The sequence below is a fragment of the Anser anser genome, assembly GCF_964211835.1.
Source record: "Anser anser genome assembly, chromosome: 12".
Lineage (NCBI taxonomy): Eukaryota > Metazoa > Chordata > Aves > Anseriformes > Anatidae > Anser > Anser anser.
In genome coordinates this window covers 19,334,925-19,354,907 of record NC_139733.1, presented here as the reverse complement: position 1 = coordinate 19,354,907, position 19,983 = coordinate 19,334,925, and the positions used below count along the sequence as shown (strand labels likewise).

At 42.8% G+C, this 19,983-nt stretch overlaps 1 protein-coding gene across 31 annotated transcripts in view; it reads left to right on the top strand.

The window, feature by feature from the left end:
- The window catches only part of FOXP1 (forkhead box P1), a 384,604-nt gene extending 365,101 nt beyond the window's left edge, over nucleotides 1-19,503 (top strand). For 20 of the 31 annotated variants that reach the window (XM_083795634.1, XM_083795619.1, XM_083795618.1 and 17 more), the window contains 4 exons: nucleotides 3,436-3,605; nucleotides 4,955-5,024; nucleotides 8,574-8,740; nucleotides 14,725-19,503. In XM_083795634.1, coding sequence (XP_083651760.1) covers nucleotides 3,436-3,605; nucleotides 4,955-5,024; nucleotides 8,574-8,740; nucleotides 14,725-14,869 — 552 coding nt within the window. In that variant the 3' untranslated portion in view covers nucleotides 14,870-19,503. Of the gene's footprint in view, nucleotides 1-2,935; nucleotides 3,058-3,435; nucleotides 3,606-4,954; nucleotides 5,025-8,573; nucleotides 8,741-14,724 lie in introns of all 31 variants that reach the window. The other 11 variants (XM_083795625.1, XM_083795624.1, XM_083795622.1 and 8 more) reach the window with 1 other exon arrangement.
- Nucleotides 19,504-19,983: the final 480 nt, after the last annotated feature.

Below are 19,983 nucleotides of genomic sequence, written 5' to 3'. Positions count from 1 at the left end.
ATGGGAAGCCCATGGGGCACAGTACAAGCACAAGGGTCTAATTGCAGAATCTGAATAATTTGAATATATATGTGCTGATTTGTGCTCACCTTTAGCTAACATTTAGGGGGCATTTGAGTCAGTGTTCCCCAAATTTAGGGTCAGGGCTTGGTTTGGGCAAGTTTCCTTGAGACTTGTTTCAAAAAAAACAACAGACTAGTGCAGGAATAAAGACTTTTAAAAAATGAACCTCTTCCCCAAAATGCTGTACAGCAGAGCACGAGCAGTTATTAAAATAACAAACCCTTTCATTTTCTATATTCAAGCATGTTCAGGGTAATTTTTCTGCAAAAGTGGCTTGCATACAAATATTTTTAACAAGGTAAATATATAATCTTACAATAATAGCTCCTAATTTTTCTGTTAAGCTGATTGCTAAGGGAGCACTGTGAACTGGTTCTGACAGGTCAGAGGCAATGTCTGTTTGCCTTTCTTTTTTGGAGTAATTTGCTGGCACTGAATTGCAGCCATGAGGCACAGGCTGCAGGTGTGGCTCTGAAACGTGAGGTGTTGTTCGAATAAAACTGTTAGATAGCAAGTATCCAGAGGCAGTGAAAATAAAGCATTTTTTTCTGTGACGAATTCCTTAAATAAGTGATCATATTGAAAACAGAAAGCGAGGGCAGCTCTTTATGGACATGCTGCAAATATCCAACTTGTCTGTCTCAAAATCTTCAGCAAGAGCCTGATCCAGCAGCCCCAGCCCTCAATGTCAAGTTGCATGTTGACTTCAAGAGAGCAAGAACAGACTGGAAAGTATTTCTCCAGCATTAAATACATGTAAAGAACACAAATATTTCTGCTCAGCTGTGTATTTAGAGACTGTTTACAAACTCTGAGGACTCACTTCACTGAACTTTGCTGTATGCGTTTGATCAACCGCTGTATTAACTAGGAGATCAGCTTTCACTGTGGGAAATGGCATTATTATTCTTACATTTTGCTCCAGACTTGACAGCGTTCCCATTTTCACAGGAAACTGCCTGAGTTACCCAGATGTGGGCCGGCAGCCTTGTGTCAGGTTGCACTCGCGCGGACCTCGGCACCCACTGGCGGCTGCTGAGCTGGCTGGTTTTAGCCCGTGAGGCGTGGGGTGTTGGCATGTTCTCCTCCACCTCAGAATCAGGGCTTTTGCCGAAAATTTCAAAACTAGTCAGAACTCAGAGAGGTAGGGGTAAAACAACATTAAAAAAAAAAAGGAGAATAAAGTGAGGGCAGAAAGAAGCAGCCCTGGTGGCCAGGTGGACTTTCAGCTAGATTTGAGCCTCCCCTCACCATGCCGAGAGGAACAGCATATCCAAGGTTGGTTTTTCCACCAGTTCACCAGTGGATCCTTGTGGAAGAGCTGAAGTACATGGAGCATGCCATGGGGCAGGGTCGGGCCCTGTGCCCGCAGGATCAGGCACCTACAGCCAGAGGAGACACATTTGCACCCAAGTATCTGCTGAGAGCAGGCAGAAACCTCCCTTGAAGCAGGGACGGGAGAGTCAGGACTGTGCTAGTGATTGCAGGGACGTGGAGAAGTAGCAAAAGACTCTTTGCCTTTCCCCACAAGCACACACACCACTGCCTCTTAATTTACATGACAAATGCGCTGTGCGTACCCTTTGTTTGCACAGTGATTTAGACATTCATGATTAGAGCTCCCTTTCACCATCCAGACCCGATGTTCATTAAAAAAAAAAAAAAAAGATGATGACGACAGGAGGGAAAAAAATTGTGGTCTCTTGGTTGCCTAGACCCAGGCCATGTGTTTGGCTGGCACTGTGCCTGCTAACGAGTCAACCAGATTGACTAAATCAATGGTGCCAGTGATGATGGATGGAGTTTGTTCGCCTGCATATTTTCAGCAAATGGCTTCTTCTGCTCTCCCTGTTTACCAAGCCCCTTTCAGCTCCATGCACGAACTGGGGTGGCTTGGTAGCGGGCTGTTTGCTGAGAAACCCCATAAAGCGGGCACGGGGCATGGCACCCCACGTGAGGAATAACGAGGCTCTCGGCACTGTTTCAGGGGGAGCAGAGACAGAGAAGCCAGGGCCTGCCGTGCTGCAGCGAGGTGTCTCACCACGGCCGGCTTCGGGCACGGTCCCAGCACGTCGCAGGGGCCGACCGGGCTCGTCTGCCTCGCAGAGCGCACCCGAGCCTCCGACGCCGGCGCCTGGGAGCACCAGGGGCGCGGGTCCCTGGGGGTGATGAGCTGTGGGGATATTATCACTTTGTTTCGGAGAGCCCTCCTCGTGTTTTCACTTGGCAGAGGCTCAGATCAGTCAGTGCAGCAGCCTGCCAGGAACGGGAGCCAACTTCCATATAAGCGCATGCCGCGGAGGCAGGAGCCGGTGCCGTGCCGGCCAGCGGGGTGCTGCTGAGCCCCGGTCCCCGGCGCTGGTGTGGAGGGAGGTTCAGCACCTGATTCGCATTAGCCCGGCTGTGGGAAACCGCGGAAGCACCAGCTCCAGTGCCTCCCTGCTCACTTGAGCCGTCCATGCTTAAATTAAATCCTTTCTGTTCTTCCCAACTGCTTTCTTTTCCAGGAGAGGAAAACTGCTTCTCTTTGCAGAGCGCCTATATTTGTTTTGAAAATGTCAATGCAATGTTCCTCTTGGGTTGTGTATGAAATGTGCCGTGTTATACAACATGCATGTTTAAAATGATGGCTGTTCTCATTCGCGTTGTGGATAAATGATAACAATAACGTGATTTTCTAACCTTGGGTTTAAACTTTTGTATTTATTTTATCTTTGCAAAATAAGATGTAAAGAGCTGGGTGTGGGGAGGGGAAGGGGGTTAACATTGCAAAATGAGGACTGTCAAGCTGACTGTGCTGCTGTTCTTGGACAATGATGAGCATTTTCTCATAGAAAGTTTTTGAATGTTTTCTCTTTTATACTTGCTGCAGAATGCAGTGCGTCATAATCTTAGTCTTCACAAGTGTTTTGTGCGAGTAGAAAACGTTAAAGGGGCAGTATGGACAGTGGATGAACTAGAGTTCCAAAAACGAAGGCCACAAAAGATCAGTGGGTATGTCCACCATGTTTGAACTTCTTAGCCTAGCTTGGATCATGCTTACAGTTTAACGTAGAGGCTTTTGGCTGCTAGCTGGTGTTAGACCAACCACAGGTGGTTTCGCATTGTTTCAGTTAAGGGAAACCAAGACAAACATCTCATCACTACTGTTTGTATGCCCACCAGTACCCTGACCCTGCTTGCTTGGTGTTTGTTGCATCACATGCTAGTAGCTTGTAGGTGGCAATGCATATTAACCCTCACAAACCATTTGCTTATGCTTATTGCATTTTATTTTCTTTTTCCTTTTCCCTGTATTTGATGTCTGTTCTGTCCCCGATCCCGTGTCCCTTTGTTTCCACTTCATCTCCTTTGCTGCTGCTCTTGTCCCAGGGTGCCATTCGCACCAACCTCTCACTGCATAAGTGCTTTATCAGAGTAGAGGATGAGTTTGGGTCCTTTTGGACTGTTGATGATGAAGAGTTTAAACGTGGCCGTCATATTCAACGAGGCCGTCCTCGAAAATACTGCCCTGATGAAAACTTTGGCGAGCTTGTTGCACAGTAAGAGCTTTTACTTGCTTTAATTTTTTTTTCTGCTGTTGCTTTGCTTTGCATGATTTACCCATCTCATGTAGACTTGCATTTCACGAAATAGTAACATCACCTTTGCTGCTAAAGAAACTAAAGTTTTGGTTGTTATATGTGTATTTTGTGTGTCCTACTCTGATAATCCAAATGCCTATAATAATAACTCTACTGTGACATGTTTGTTAGAGCATTTGTTTATAGTGCAATGTAGGCTAAAATAGTTATCCACGCTAGTGCAGAAAAGCTGCTGTAGATCTGTCAGGAAGACATATATGCAAGGAAAGGCTTCAGAGAAGTTTTAATTCTGATATATTCCTTTGCTTTCAATAGTATGCCTTGGTTTGCAACTCTTAATCAGAAATATGGTTAGATGCTTATGAGACAGAAACACTGAATTAATTTAAAAAAAAATAATTAATGAAAGTGCAGTGAGACCAGCTGTAAAGATTATAAACAACAGGGCATCCTGTGTCTACAACGACCACGCACAAATATTCCTGTGGTTCCCAAAGCAATTTTCTTTGACCTTTTCTCGAAGGCCATCTCTCCAGGACACCTGATCCTTGCCGGTCCCTGTGGGACAGGCTCAGTTAAGACTCTTCACACCATGATTTATTCCCACATGAAAAAAAAAAAAAGCTCATTTAGTTTGTACTTGATGATTTTTCTTTTCCTCCAGTGGGGAGTTTTTTATCGATGCCCAATAAAGAGAGAGTGGATGAGCTTTGCATATATTTTCCTCAAATCTGTCCCCGTATGTAAACTTTAAGATGTAAACTAATGGGTGATGGCATGGGCAGTCCCCAGTCAGGGCCACCTGCCCTTTCCCTGGTAGGAAGTAACATGGCTCAAGACCTCTCTCGTGGTCCTGCTGCTCAGTTGCGAGCGATTCTGCTGCCAGCAGCTTCGAGAACAATTTGCCTTATGCAGTATTTAAAATATCCCGTGATGCTTTTGATCATAGCCTCCTTACGATGGACCTTTACATGGTAACTGGCTCCTAGACACGACGAATATTGGAAAATTTCTCCTGAACACAGCTAAAATGAGCAGAGATGCCAAGATGTGCTACTAACGCAGGGTAGTAGAACACATGGCGAGGTAACGTCGAGAGATAATGATATTTCTTACTAAGTAAAGACAAATATGAAAACCATAGGAAAAAAAACTCAGATTTAAAGAAAAAGAGAATCAAAAGAGAATTTGTGTGGAAAACAATCTGAGCTCTAGTTTTCTGGTGTGGGAGGAAGCATTACATGCTTGAAACGCTCGTGCAGGGGTTGGTTGCATTTAACTCTCTTTTTTATGTTTTTCTTATGCAGTAACCCTTCTCTTATTAAAAACATACAGACCAGCCACACCTACTGCACACCTCTCAATGCTGCTTTACAGGTAAGATTAATAACTGTAGCAAATATGCAACAGAGGCGTGTGTCTTCCCCACTCATTTCAAAATATATTAGCCTTGCTCTAATTAGATATTAAATTTTAATTCCGTTAAACTTTTTTCTTAAGTGCATAAAGCATCATAGTCCCTGGAGGCAAACACATATCAGGCTGCTTCAGCATTAGCTAGATGCTTAGCATTTTGAATATTGTGGCAAAAAAATTAAAAGTTCACTTATTAATATTTATCAGCAGTATCATAATTTCCATCCTCTTATTTCAGAATTTCACTTGAGGCAAAAATACCACAAGTGTAATTACTCTAGCACAGCTATTAATGTGCTGAATGATAGGATACTGCGCCACGTGACCTTCTATTGTTCATGGTTTTAAAGAGAAAGCAGATCATTTTTCCCCCTTTTCTTTTAAGGGCTATTTTTGCATATCTTCCCATTGTTGTTGAAAAACAAACGTCGCAATTCCTATGGAAAAAAATGGGAATTTTTATTGGTTTAGCCTACTGTAACTGTAAGACAAAAATTCTGTTTTTCACAACACAGAAATACACAAAGTGTTGGTGCACAATTAATAACTTGCAGGGTAGAAGTGTGTGCTTCTCCAGACGTTTTTCATGTGCTGTACATCAGGTTCACATTTTTTTCCATCCCTACAAATTCCTGAGTCTATCTCAAAAACATCGGGTGAAGTCAGCATTCACTAAACGAACCAAAGATGCAAATGCATTACCGTGCCCTGGATTTGCAGGGTGGTTTTTGTTTGTGGGTGTTTGTGCTTGGGTCCAAGCCTCTTCCCTACAGTGCAAATTCAGGCAGAAGCAGCACCTCAAGTGGTTGCACCCCGGTCATTTGTTGAGGGTTGCTTCTCCAGCCGTTCACCGATGGCCGTGAATGTTTGCTGGGCAACCACATTTTGTGGAAGGTTTACCAGACTTCTCACTTCTCAGCCAAGAAGCAGATTATTAGGAGAAAAGTGATGTTCTGCATTTCTCCTAATTATTTGAGTTTATGCAGTAACTTCTGAAAAGCAAATGAAAGCATGTTTAAATGAAGCAACTGTAAATACCATTCATTAGTAACTTATTTTCCCTTGAGTCTTGTGAAGTGTGATTTTTAAAGACTGCTTTGTCTCTTGAATAGTATTAAGATTACAAGCACATTTTACATTCATGAGGCTGAAAGGCAAAAATGAAATGATCCTGCATTTCTTCACATTGTTAACTATGTGACTAATTTCAATTAATATGCTTATCATACGGAACTGTTCGTGTTTTATTTCTGAAACACGTGTCGTTGTCGTCATCTCCATCCGTTCTTGCCTTCTGTGATAACCTCCAAACCGCTTCCCTTCCCCACTTTCCCTGGAAGTGGCACGTGCCCGCGGCCTCACGTAGCACTGGAGGAACTCACTTCTTGGAGGGAAGAGCCTGGGCCAGATTTGCTACCGCTTATGTGCCCCCTGTAATAAAGTGGGATGATAAATAATGCTCTTTATTGCACTGAGACAGGTCCTCCTTTGGGTTTAAAATAAACCAAGCAGGTTCCTGTCCCTTTGGTTAGATTTGGAGGCCAGATTTCCACGTGGTGCTCATGGTGCAGGGCAGCTTGGGCGAAGCTGTTTAGCGTGGGCAGCACAAGGCAGCGCTGGCACGCTGACCTCCCTCGTGCAGTCAGCTTCCCCATATGCTTTTTCTTTTCCCCGTGCCTCCCCTCTTCTTCTCCCAGACCCCTCCGATGCCTCCTCCATCTGTTTTCCCTCGTGGCCAGGGAGCAGCAGCTCCCTCCCTGCTGTGTGAGGGGAAGGTAGGGGCACTCCAGCTCTCACCAGCACTGTCTTTTCCCAGCGGGTCGCCGGGGGCTTTCGTGCTCCCAACCCCCTCCCACCACCACCACCACTATTATTATCCTCATAGCAGCTACTCCTCGTGTCCCACCTCTCCCCCAAGAAATTGCTTTACTGCAATTACAAGTTATCACTATGGGTGAAGAACTTGAGTCATTATTTGCCAAGTGCAGGAAATGTGAACCATTCTTTGCATCCCCTAATCACAATGAGTTTGCCGGTTGTTGAATCAAGAAGATAAAAATAATCCTCCCCGTTAGAATAGCTTTTGTAATCATGTGTGACACATAGGGCTGCACATGGAGAGGTCAACGTAAGGAAGAATAAAAGGGGCCATGCTCCTGAAGATGCTGCCGGCAGGGCTGGCCGTCCCACCCACCCCCCCCAGCCCTGGTCTCTGGCTCCGCTTGCCTGGGAACAGCTCTGCTGGCTCAGATGGCAACGAGCAAGGAGTTTTGTCCCACGAATTAGGAGCGGACGAGAGCATTCGGTGGGGAGCGCGTTTGCCTGAATTCCCCTCCCATGGGCAGGTTGCATCATGCAGCCCCAGAGTCAGATGGAGTTTTTGGCTCCGCAGCCGGCTGACCTCCCCCCAGCGCAGGTCGAGCGCTGCCGAGCCAGCATCTGGGGCTCTCCGGCGCTGACGCGGCTCGGAAAGCTGCGGATGATGTCAGCTGGATCCGGCTCAGATGGGTGAAATGGTTAAATGTCCTCGGAGTCCCTCGGCGCTACGGCCCTGTAAAGCCCGACCTCCCTCCCCGCGCACCAGTCCCCGCCAAGCGCCGGGCTCCTCGGAGGCTCGGGGCTTCTGCGCTCCCACCTCGCCAGGCACGGGACCGTGCCGTCAACATGAGCTAATCCTGACATACAGTAAATATTAGCAGGCAGAGCGGTGGGAATCAGAAGGGAAATATTTAGCACTTCATTCTCTTTGTACAAAGATTTCCATTTAGAAAGTTAACTGCGGTGTGCCTCTGCGTGGTGGATCTTCAGAACAATGGCAAATCTCAATAAAATGGTCAGATCTCTTAGAGCTCTGAGAAGAGCTGAGTTGCTGATGCTTAAAAAGTGACGGGGGGAGGATTTGTTAGAATTCGTCAGATTTTCGGTTTCTAGTGACAGGGCAGGGCTGTGAATTTCACATGGAGTGGCTCAGCTCTCAGGTGTGTCACTGCAGCTCTGAGAAATCCAGCGTGCACTAACCGCACTCGTGTCATGAGAAAAACAAAGCTCAATAACGTTGTCATCCCGCTGTGTGCCTGTTCGCTCTGCTAGGAGGGAGTTATCAGCCGAGCGAGTAATTTTTTTCTCATTAACCTTTCGTTAAAAACAAAACCAAAAACCAAGCCTAAGCCACAAAAAAAAACCCAAAGCCCCAAACACAATTTTGCAAAACGAGAATAGGAAAGGCACGTTTTATTTTTTCCAGGAGGTGTAATTCCAAATAGGGAATGGAAAGCTCCATTTTTGCTCGCAAGCCAGTACAGCTATGAATGCATAAACCCAGATGTAAATTACGCTAAATTTCCCTTGGTGGAATCAGTGTAATACCTATCAGAAAGCACAATATTTAAAAAAAAGCAGCAATTGCAAATAATGTAAATGTGGAGAATGTTTTGGAATAAATGAGCGTGTTGTGCAATGTATAAAAACGTTAGTCATGGCTCTTCATATGTTTGTTTGTGTCCTTGGCAGGCTTCAATGGCTGAGAACAGTATACCTCTATACACTACTGCTTCCATGGGAAATCCCACTCTGGGCAATTTAGCCAACGCGATGAGGGAAGAGCTTAATGGTGCAATGGAGCATACGAACAGTAATGGGAGTGACAGTAGTCCAGGACGTTCCCCTATGCAAGCAATGTAAGTATGGCAGAGATGTGTGCGCTCATCTGGGTGTTCTTAGTCTGCTGGACTGTGGCTTCGGAGTCTCCGCACTTTGTTTCTGAGGTTCTTGGAGTGAGCAGCACAAGCAGAGACCTCCATTTGGGGACCCGCTTAGGCTGACGAGGACATAAAAGGGCCTCTTACCACCTTTTTCACATAAAGGAATCAGCTCGGTCCAGTCTGACTGGCACACAGAGCTGTAAAATTTTTAACTCATTTGCAATTCTCTTCTTTAAACCTTGGACTGTAGGGTTGCGAAACTCTAAGGGAACTGTGTTTTTTGTAGAAAAAAATGGTCTTTCTCTCCTCTTTGGACCAAGCGACAAGCGCGCCCGGTGGGGCAGAGCTGGGAAATGGGCGGCTTTGGCGGGTTTGAAAAAACACTCGATGCACAGCGGCCTTGCTAAGCATTAATGATGGCACACGTGAAGGTCTGCATGATTTATAGATTGCTCTTAAAATATCAAAAAGAAAATTAATAGGAGCATTATAGCAACAGACGGCAGTATAATGAGTGCATATATAACCACATGAAGTAATGGGGGATTGCTGTCCCTGCTCAACATGAATGGCACCAGGGCAGCCAGCTCGCAGAGGAAAGGGTAAGGCAGGAAGGGTGTGATGCCCCTATGGGTGTGTTCAGTATTTATGGGGTGACGGAGCGAGTTTGCAAAGCTGTAAATTCCCCCCTCCCCTCAAATTGCACACTGGATAATTGGCAGCTGGCGAGGAAGCCGGAGTTTATAAGTCTTGTAGTTCTCAAATTTTAAAAACTATCCGGAGCGGTCGACTACCTGTGCAAGTGAACGCGTGTGAGAGCAGCGCTGCCATGCTGCTGGTGTTATTAGCACGGCTGTAAAATTACTGGCTGACTTGCCACGGCTCACATTACGCATTAAAAAGAGAACTAATTTGTAGTCTTTCACTTCAAAGTAATTTGAATAAGGGATTTACAAAAGTAAGTCTAAATCAAAAAGTAGAAAAACATTAACCTAATACCACTGTAGTAATTAGTTGTGAAACTAATTAGCATTTAATGGCAAAAAAGTTTCCCACCTGCATAATGTGTTGTCAGAGGGGAGGGGGCACGAAGGAATCTGAAGCTCTGGATACTTTGATATCGCAGCATTTTAAATCAGCGCACAATGTGCTTTGAAAAAAAATCTTTAAAGATGGCAACATTCATTTTTAATTAATAATTAATTTAAACATTGTCTTTTACCATTTACTTCAAAACATTCAAATAATGTGTTTAGCTTTTCCAGTGGTTGTTTGTGCAGTATTAATTATCTCTCCCAAAGTAGCATTACATGACACACTTTCCATCTATCACAAACGGATTCATCTTGAGGCAGTTTCAGTCACAATTTGTTATCCTCTGCCCGTGACCACGCAGGGCTGGAGTGAAGGAGGAGTGGAGGGACGTGGGTTTTCTCCAGAAATGAGACTTCTCCCAAGGGTTTCTCCTGGCCTAACAGACGGGGACGAACGTTTATGATGTTGCGTTAATCCAAGTAATTATTTTTTACAAGTTCAAGGCTAGTGTAGTTCGTCCACTTCTCGTTTCACCTAAGGTTTCACTGTCTTTGAAGAGACTGTGAGGGGAGAAAAATAACTGAGTTGAAACAGGTTAGGACATCTTCCAGAATTGTGCACAGTCGTGGCCTTCGTTGCACTTAATAATCTTCTCTTAGCACATTGATACCAAGTTGAGGGGCACAGAACAAATACTGGAGAGAGAGAAGGACAGGGGGAGGGATGCTTCATTTTCATTATTCACCAGAAAATCCAATTTTCTGTTGTAATATGGAAATGATTGTTTCCTGAGTGTTTTCATTTTCTCAGAATTGATAATATATGTGTTCTCCGCTGAACATTTCTTTTTGCTTAAGTAAAATGTGGCTAGGTGATGTTCCAATACCAGCCTCTGAGCTTCCCCCTTAAAATGGTGTTTCTAAGTAGTTTGAAGGGATCTAAAGCCAGAACACCATTCAGACGTCACAGGGTTTGCCCTGTTTAGTAAATAAAATCACTAGTCAAGAGCAGTTTTGCAGACACTGTGCAACCTCTGATTTTTAGTGAGCAGGCCTCGTTACTGACATTTTCAATTTTTTTCTCAGAACAGATTTCCTTGTCATAATGCAAATTATTTTTAAACAATTTCAGTACATTAAAATAAATCAAGCTTTAAACTTTATTGTAAGGTTTAGAAGACCTTGTTAACATGACAGCTAGGAAGTCTAACACTTTAGCTGAAGTCTTATTACCGCTCATTCGTTTCCTTTTTATGACACATTGAACCTCGGCTAGGGTTTTTTTTTTTTTGTTGTTTTTTTTTCCTCTCCCTCCTTTTGAAACACTAGAAAGTAGTCGCATAATTACAGCTTGGGGACATAACACTTTCATCCTGATATGCTCCAAAGGTAGCCACAAAGCAAACTACTCCATGCTGTGTGCACCACCAGAACTCAGTGGCTTTAAACAACAGTCAGCTTTATTAAAAACTCCTCTGTTCCCAGAGTGGACAAACAAAAGAATTACTCAGATGTGAAAAGAAGGGGAATCTGTGTTCAGCAAGGTTATTTATTGTTAACCCCTTCTGGAGTCTTAGGCATCTACTTAAAAGGAATGGGCTGAAATTCTGCTACTACAAAAAAGAAATAGGAAACCCTTTTTTTTTCTTTCTTTCTTTTTCCCTCTCGTTTCTTTTTTTCGCCTACACCAGCATTTACCTTTTCTGTAGTTCAGATACGATGGGTTTTCCTCCCCTGCTTGGGAGATGGAAAACAGAGATTCAGACTCACTTGAGAGATAGAAAAGTCTCCCTTTGCCTTTGAGCTTATTTAAACCGAATGTTGCCAGTTGCTCTGAAATGTTTGAGCAAAATCACTAATTCAGTACGGTTTCCTCCTCACGTGCCGCTTTGTGGTTATGACTGACAGAGTATGCAAGGAGATGAATTATTTTTGTTTTCCATGCAAATCCCTCCCTGGGGGGTTGCGTTACCCAGATATAACCCTCCTAATTTGGGGGATGGAGTTTTTGCCAAGCTCGCTGTCTGATGCCTGTCCAACACGTGAGCTCTGGGAAGAGGGCGGTGTGGCCGTGCCTCCCCGTGCCTTTGTGGCCCTCCCTGGCAATGTCTCGCTCAGGGCTGAGCAGCGTGAGTTAATGCTTGCTTTGCTTTTCACTCCTTAAGTTTTGCTTCAACTTCTGGGAACCGAACCAAACCTCAAAGAGAAACTCACTTAAAACCACCTGGTTTCACCTGCTTTCATAACAAAACCATAAGGTGGTCAGGGTTTGCTTTGGAAAGGTTCAGAGCCCTTTGAAGGAGCTTTCACAGAATTTCGGGTTGTTGTGTGCACAGTGGGTACCTCCCTTATCTGCTGGCACCCGTTCATTTCTGCCCACGAAGCAGTGCAAGGATGTGGTGGGAGACTGCGACGTGGTCCCCGCATGAAGAAATTCCCTTCCACATGCCGATGCCACCTCTGTGTTGCGTGAAGCACATTCTCCTCTTACCTTTGAAAATGTTCCATCTGCATTTCCAAAAATAATAATTAAAAAGCAAAAATAAGCCTGGCAGCAACATCAAAACCAAAAAGGCAACAAGCAAGGCTTCTGAATTAGAACGGCAGGAAAAAAGGATCCCAGACATAAAGGCTGCATAGCACACTCTTAACCGGTCTGTGTGTGTAGTCGCTCTTTGCCCCCTTTTCTTCTGTTTTTCATTTCACGTTTTCTCCCAAGTGAGGGCCCCACAGCCTATTCATAATGTAAGTTTTTCTAGTTGCAACTAATCAGCATGGTTTCATGTTCGCTCGGGCCACGAGCCGCCAAGACACTCAGCACATGCCCACCGGCGTGCTGGCTTCATCCAGCGGGCCGTTTCATGCACTGAAGAGGTTGGTTAGTTCTGAACCCCTGATATTTGAATCTTGTCCTCCTTTTATTTTTTTTCCCCTTTTTTTGATAACTGTGTCAAAATGGCGTGAGCTCCACCTCCATCCTCGTGGCAGCTGGGGTTTGCCAAGGCCCCACACGGAGCAGTGTGGGGCAGGGGAGGGATATTTCCTGTTGGCACTGGTCCTCCCAGTTCATCAGCATGTCCCTCCCCAGGGACAGGGGATAGGGGTGTTGGTTTTAGGGATGCTTCTTCTGCCTTTAATGATGTGCAGCTAAAATAATTCAATGTGCAGAGGAACCTCTTTGATCCAGACGTGTTTTGATAGGACTCGTATTTGTAAATTTAAAAGGAAAAGGTGTGTGTGTGCGCGGATACTGCTCGGCAGTAGCATCACTTCTCCCCACCGTTCCTTGGTTGGACAGGCAGGAAGGTGCAGATAATGCCTAAGTATTGATCTAGCACTTCACAACTCAAGAAGCTGAAATATGCAGGGACTTGAAAGGCATTTGCAGCTCACATTAGAGATGTGTGTAGTCAGCAACTTAGGTGCTTCCCAAACTGAGCCAGGTTCAGGCTGAAATGAATAAACAGGGGGCAATGCGGCTTTGTACACGGTACCAGCGTACGGCTGGTTCACCTTGATATCTTGTAACAGGCAGGGCTACCTTTTCCCTGTTCAGTGATTTATTCTTGCTGCCTGTCAGTGCAACAGAGTACACAAAGTATTGTTGTTCCTCTCTACGCAACACGTAAAATAAAATACAACTATTTTAAATCATTCATTTCAAAGCAAAGCTGCGCAAGGAGAGAAAAAGTTCTTACAAGGAATGCTTGCACTTCGGATTACGTTTTCAAGTAGCCTACGTGAAGGGGTTAAATCAGCTCACATGGAGAAAAAACAAGACTCTAGGAGGTACATATCTACTCAATGAGAGACAGAGTGGGACTTGAACTCATTAACACTTTATTTTAAGGGATTGCCTACAACATCAATTATTTAGGAAGCAAACAGGGTCTCCATTGCTGTGTCGCATTATTAATACTTGGTAATGTCAATAAAATTCTACTTTCCTATAAAGTCCCACCAACAAGACACTATTGACTCACATGGCTATTTTACATTTCAAAAGCTGCCGAACAAAAAAAGAAAAGGTAATTTGTATTTGTATAGGATTTGTTGTAAATATGATTTACGAACAACATTTTTCAATTGTTATCATACCCGTTTTGAATGACCAAGCCCCGTTCCCCTGCGGGTTATTCATGTGCTATGCCATAATGAGAAATTTGGCAGATCTCATCTCTTTAGTACATCCTTGTGCCCACCATGAGCTGGGGATCATGTTCTGCCTTGTTTACAGCTGACAGCGTTATTATTCTCGTTAGGACTGTGCTTTCTTATCATATTGTTGTGTTGAGCGAGCCTTTTCCTCTCTGTTTGTGTTTCCTGGCAGGGCTTTTCTTCCCTTATTGACAGTTTGTAAAAATATGCATTAATTTGGAGTTTAAAGCATGTATCATGGTGTCTCTTTGCTGTGTTTGCTTGAAGTTGATTAATGATAGAACCTCACTTGGGGTCGTCCTCTGGAGAGTTGTCTCACAGGTTCTGCATGTTAACGAGAGACGCCGCACACACAGCGCGCGGTGATTAGCCCAGCCTCCGCCGGCTCGGCGGGCTGACAAACCGCCGCTTTGCTTTTCGGCTGCTTATTCCGCTTATTTATCCAAAGATTGTATTAATCAACTTAATATGTCAGCTGAGAGCGTTTTCTCTCAATCCTGAGGCGGAAGCCCCATCGAGGTGCTCCTCCCAGAATCTTTTCCCAGGGAAGCCGGGCGGTTGAGCGCTGCCTCCCCGGCGAAGGCTTCGCGTGGCTCCGGTGCCTGGTGCCCACGTTGCGGGGCTGCTCCTTGGTGCCCGGAGCTCCGGCACCTGGCATGCCACCTCCCGACGCCCAAACCGCCCCACGGTTCTCCCCAAACTGCCTGAGCTGTCAAAACCATTTCTTAACGAGCAACTTGCTGATTGACCGTGTCTTCATTTTCGCAGGCACCCCGTGCATGTCAAAGAAGAACCGCTAGATCCAGATGAAAATGAAGGCCCGCTATCCTTAGTGACAACAGCCAACCACAGTCCAGATTTTGATCACGACAGAGATTATGAAGATGAACCTGTAAATGAGGACATAGAATGAGTATGTCTGACATCATTATCCTGAGAATGAAGATTGGAAGAACACGTCAAACTTAGCTGTGAAATCTCTCCATTATTGTACAGTCTGGAGGATTCTCAGTCCACTTTGACAACTATGAAATATGTTAACTCTTAGTGCCATCAAGTATCCCATTTGGGAGTATTTTTGATTTTTCTACTTTTTGTTGAAAAAAGGAATTTGTACTCTGTGCATTGGATGGACTTGTTTGGTACTTGGGATTTTCCTCTCTTACAGTCAACATCAGTGTTGTAAATTTGCTAAACTGATTCACTTACATTTAGCAGCCAACTGTGGACTGCAGGTCCTGCCAATTTTGGACACTTGAGGACATCAAACTGAGCATGTACACCTGAACTGCAGATCAAGTCTTTGCCCAGATTTTAAGGATTCCAATGGACAACATATTTGCACAGTACTGCATGTTGATTATCACTGCCTTTACTCCATTTGTGTTGTTTTTTTGGTTTTTTTTTTTTTTTTTGCTTCCATTTGGGATGGGGAAGGCCTGTGTGTGCACGTGTGTGGATATGTGCGTGTGTGTGTGTGTGTGAGCGTGTATATCGGGGAGGGGTTAAAAGAAAAAATTATCCCAAACTTTTTAATGTATTGCTTTTATTCCCCCGCCCCACTTCTCCTCTACCATTTTAAGTTCTGACCTCAGGCCTCATCTGGGCCCAGGGCCTCTCGGAGGCTTCAACGTTTTCTGTACTTTGTGATGAATGTTAATAGGTGTTTTTATTATACGAAGCTGAATGTCATTGAATTGTTTGTAGTTTTTTCTGTCATTCATTCCAGTTTCCTTCAGATGCCACCATGTTTTCTTTAGCTATGGAAAACATTCCATTTCGGTGTCTCTTTTTTTGTTGTTTTTTGAAAAGGTCCCAAATGCTGCACTATACATGTGGAAGGGTTGTCCAACGGAGAGAGAGAAACGAAGTACTGCAAGAATGAGAATGAATGACAGATGAACATAGAAACACTGTAGGAAGCAACACAGATTCATTCCACAAAGCAGTATTTTTTTTGGGTTTGGTTTTTTGATTTTTTTTTTTGGCAGCAATGGTGAATATTAGCAAATGCCACAAAATTGAACAGCACAAAGAAAAACGTATGCAGCACCAACAGAATTCACTTATATTAGAGAATGAATAGTACAGTGGCAGGTTCTCGGTTGTTTAACGTGAGTTTTAATGGGTCAACAAATCTTTCTGGAATATCTAAGATTACCGAGATGGGCACCTATACATTTATTATTACTTTTTTTTTTTCTTTTTGCATTTGCATTTGCAAATAGTGGTTGGAAAGATGACTTCATTAAATTGTTATTGTACGTGGTGATGTTTCACGGTTAAACATCAGTTCAGGATTGCTTGGTGGCATTAATCTGTTTGAATACAAATTAGATTTCAGATTGAACTTGTTATGGGAGTTAATAAGGACAGAGACCCACTAATGCTAAAGTGTTAATTTCAGCTGTGCAAATCCAGTACTGCAGTTAAGATTGTTATGCAATATTACACCAGCCAGTATCAAAACCGCACCGTAGGAAACGGGAAATAATAGGAGAGAATTCGGGGCTTGTTAGGCAAAACTGGCAATGCTCTTCAAAGCAAACATGACATACAAAATTTGTTGCTATAGGTCAGTAAACCTTGGTCACCAAACACCTAAATATTTTCATTCTGCAACCACTTTTCCGTCACTCATTTATTTATGTAGGACTGTAGCTTTTTTATTATTTCAAAAAGCCTTTCAGAGCTTAATTTATATTCTTCTTTGTACCTTTTTTTTTTCCTAAAATTACCAAAGATATTACACAAAGGTAAATTATGTTCTCTGTTATATGCTTTATCTTGTGAAGCCAAATATCCTCTTATTGTTGATCAAAGGAGGTTGAAGAATTTAGAGGGAAATGACAAGATGTGGGCTATTGCTAACCTGAGAGGGAAACTGCTCCTTTATTCTAGAAAATTTAGAAGGCCAAGTAGATGTCTGAACCAAAGTTGTTACTTTTTATTTGTAGCTCTTTACAGTGACCAAAATGAAATTCTGTAAAGAGGAATCAGGAGAGCTTTTGAGGCTAAAACTAGGAAACAGTGTTACTAGGGGAGCTAGAGATGGAAGCTGAGAAAGCAAAGACGCAGCTATTTTGCAGAAAATTAGGGTATCAGATAAAGGAGACAGTTTAATAAGACACAGAAGAGAACAGAAAGGCTCCCGCAACGTAACTGGACCACACAATAGTATTTCTAGAATTAAAAGAAAAAAAAATGGTCTTTGGTTCTACAGATTGTGTGCCACTTCTGTTTTGGGATTGTGCTAGAATGACTGCTTTAATTTTGTTTGATCTTGGCAAATTCGCTCAGTTTTGTTTAGTTTTTGGTCAGCATTTTTCATAAGGAAATAACACTCCTGTCCACTCATAAGCTTTGGTACAAGAAATTTTATTGGCAGTTACTTTTATAAAATTCAACTCTGCATTCTGTTTCAAAACAAAAAAAAAAAAAGAAGAGAAAAGAAAAAAAAGGGCAGTCTGTGGTCATTTGAAACATTTTTTTTTTTTAAATTATATCCAGGCAGCTTCGTGACGTGCCGGCGGTAGCCAGATGGGGATCATGAGAATTGAGCCCTGTACTTCTAAACTGAGTGGTTTGCTGGTTAGTTCGGTATTCAGAAGGGGGATAAAAATCTGGTAGATTAGTTCATTCTCAGCATGTGTAGCTAGACATGAGTAAAGATAACAGCATGAGAAACTGTTAGTACGCATACCTCAGTCCAAACTGTTAGGGAATGAGTAAATAAAAAATACATTTCACTCAGTTGCACTTAGTTGTATGTCTTGCATGCTTAGTCTAAAGACTGTAGCAAAAATAAAAAAAATAAAAAAAGAGAAAAAGAAATAAAAAATTAGATTTTAACATATCTGGCAGGTGTCGCAGCCTTGCAGAAGAACCAACTGAAAATCTCAGGCTTTACATCAAGCAAACTTCACTATGATTTTTACAATTCTGATTCTGTATCCCTTTGGATATACGGTTGCTTCTTTAGGGAGGGGTTTATTATGTTGTACATATATATCCCACTGTGTCTGTGTGAGCCTTTGTCTTTTGGGGGGAGGGTGGGGAGGGAGGAAAAGGTGGAAAGGTCCTTTTTTTAGATATCATTCCTCAAAAGGAATAAATGCAGACCTGTTTGTCAAAACACCTTTTGCTTTTTGTGCAACTGCTTTATATTAACTATACTAAAAAAATAGCTTTGAAAAAAAAACTACTGTATGTAATGGAATTGCAGAATACGCTGCACATGTATTTTATTTAGTTATCCTTGCTTTAAGAATATTGGATGACATTTGCTGACATGTGGGAGAAAATCCCTGACTTTTTTTTCAGCTTTTAAATTGTAACATAGTTGACAGATTTTTTTTTTCTCCTGTTATCATTGATCGAAGCATTTTTGTACAGTTTTTGTGTTTAAGCTGTTTTTTTTGATACTTTCCCACCCCTTCTGTTATCTTACCACTGCCTTTTCTGGCTGTCTTAAACAAAGTTCATATATTTGAAAGGAAAAAAAAAAAGTCATTTAAAAAAAAATGTTTTTCTCCTGCTGCAGTAAATATTTTGCATGATGAGTTCCAGGGTCACACTTTCAAAGTTTATCAGTGAAGTAGTGATTAATAATGGGGGAGTGTCAAACTATTGAACTTTTGTATAAAAAAAAAAAAAACTTTACAAGGTGCCAAGATGTAAAGACAATTTGTTACATGTTTTTTTTCTCAAAGAAAAGCGTACATTATGAAAGTAGTACCATGTATCAGGTAAATCGCTGTCAGGAATGAGAGTCAAAGCCTTCCTTGTCCACAAAAAAAAAAAAAAGTTTGTAAATGTAAAACCTGTTAGGTTTCTGCATTCAGCTAGAAGTGAAATGAAAAATCAAGGCTTATGTAGAGTAAGTGACCACAAAATATGACCTTTTTTGATTCTCACTCGCAAGAGTCCAGCCACAATTCCTGTAATTCCCCTCTTCTGGAGCCCTGACTTCAGGAAGAGACTGGGGCAGGGATTCTGATTCTACAAATATTGCAGATCATTAGATATTTTATATATATACACACATAAATATATATATATAAAGTTTTTAAAAATAATTTTGAACTATTGTAGTTTTCAGATTGCCAATAATCTCACGTTCATTATAGCATGGAAAAAAAAACTCTTTTGAAATCCTTTGGTACCTTTGGTTAATAAACTCAGATTGAGTTTTTAGATGTTTCAGAAGTCATTTAGTATTCTAGTCTTGCGAGGTGAATTTGCAGTAATGACTGCATTTTAATGGACCCAGAACAGGTAACAAACTATCTTCTACCCATAAGCCTTGATGAAAATGGTACAGTCCAGACTGTTAGCATGGTGCTTTGTGTGTATGTGCTGCCAGTAACAAGATTTTTTTTTTTTTTTTGATAAGGCATAAAAGAAACTCATTCCTTACATCAACTGTAATTCCATCATTCCATGTCTGTTGATACAGACAATAAAAAATGTTGTGTAGTCAGTACTAATTACTGACATTATAGCATTCTCAAATGCAATAAAAATGCTGGTTGTTCACACTGGTAATGCAAGTTGCCATGTCCTAAGTTTTTGTTTTGTTTCTCCCCTCCCGATGACTCCCGTGTCGCATCCTCTGCAGCTCTGGGCCCCAGCGCAGACCCCCACGGAGCAGTTGGTTGCATCTCACCCATGTCCCAGCACATTCGTGGACAGTCTCATCGCTCTCGTTGGGTCTCCCCACCCACATCAAATCACAAGATTTCAGCTGCAGTTTTGTGGCTGGTCTGAACAGGGTGGTTATTTAAGTGTTGAGCACTGGAAATGAGGAGGATGCTGTCATCGGAAAAAATTCATCTGCTTTTCCAAGCAAGTCCATCGGTGTTTGGCCATTATGTTCATGGGGAGTTGGGGGTATTTGCTTTCTCACTGGACTCTACTTCAAAGGTGAAAGCATGAAAGAAGGGTTTGGGTCCTAATCATGCAAATCCTTCCAAATGGGAAACCGTAATGGGAGCTGTGCTGCTGGCTTCAGGAGGAAGGGCTTGG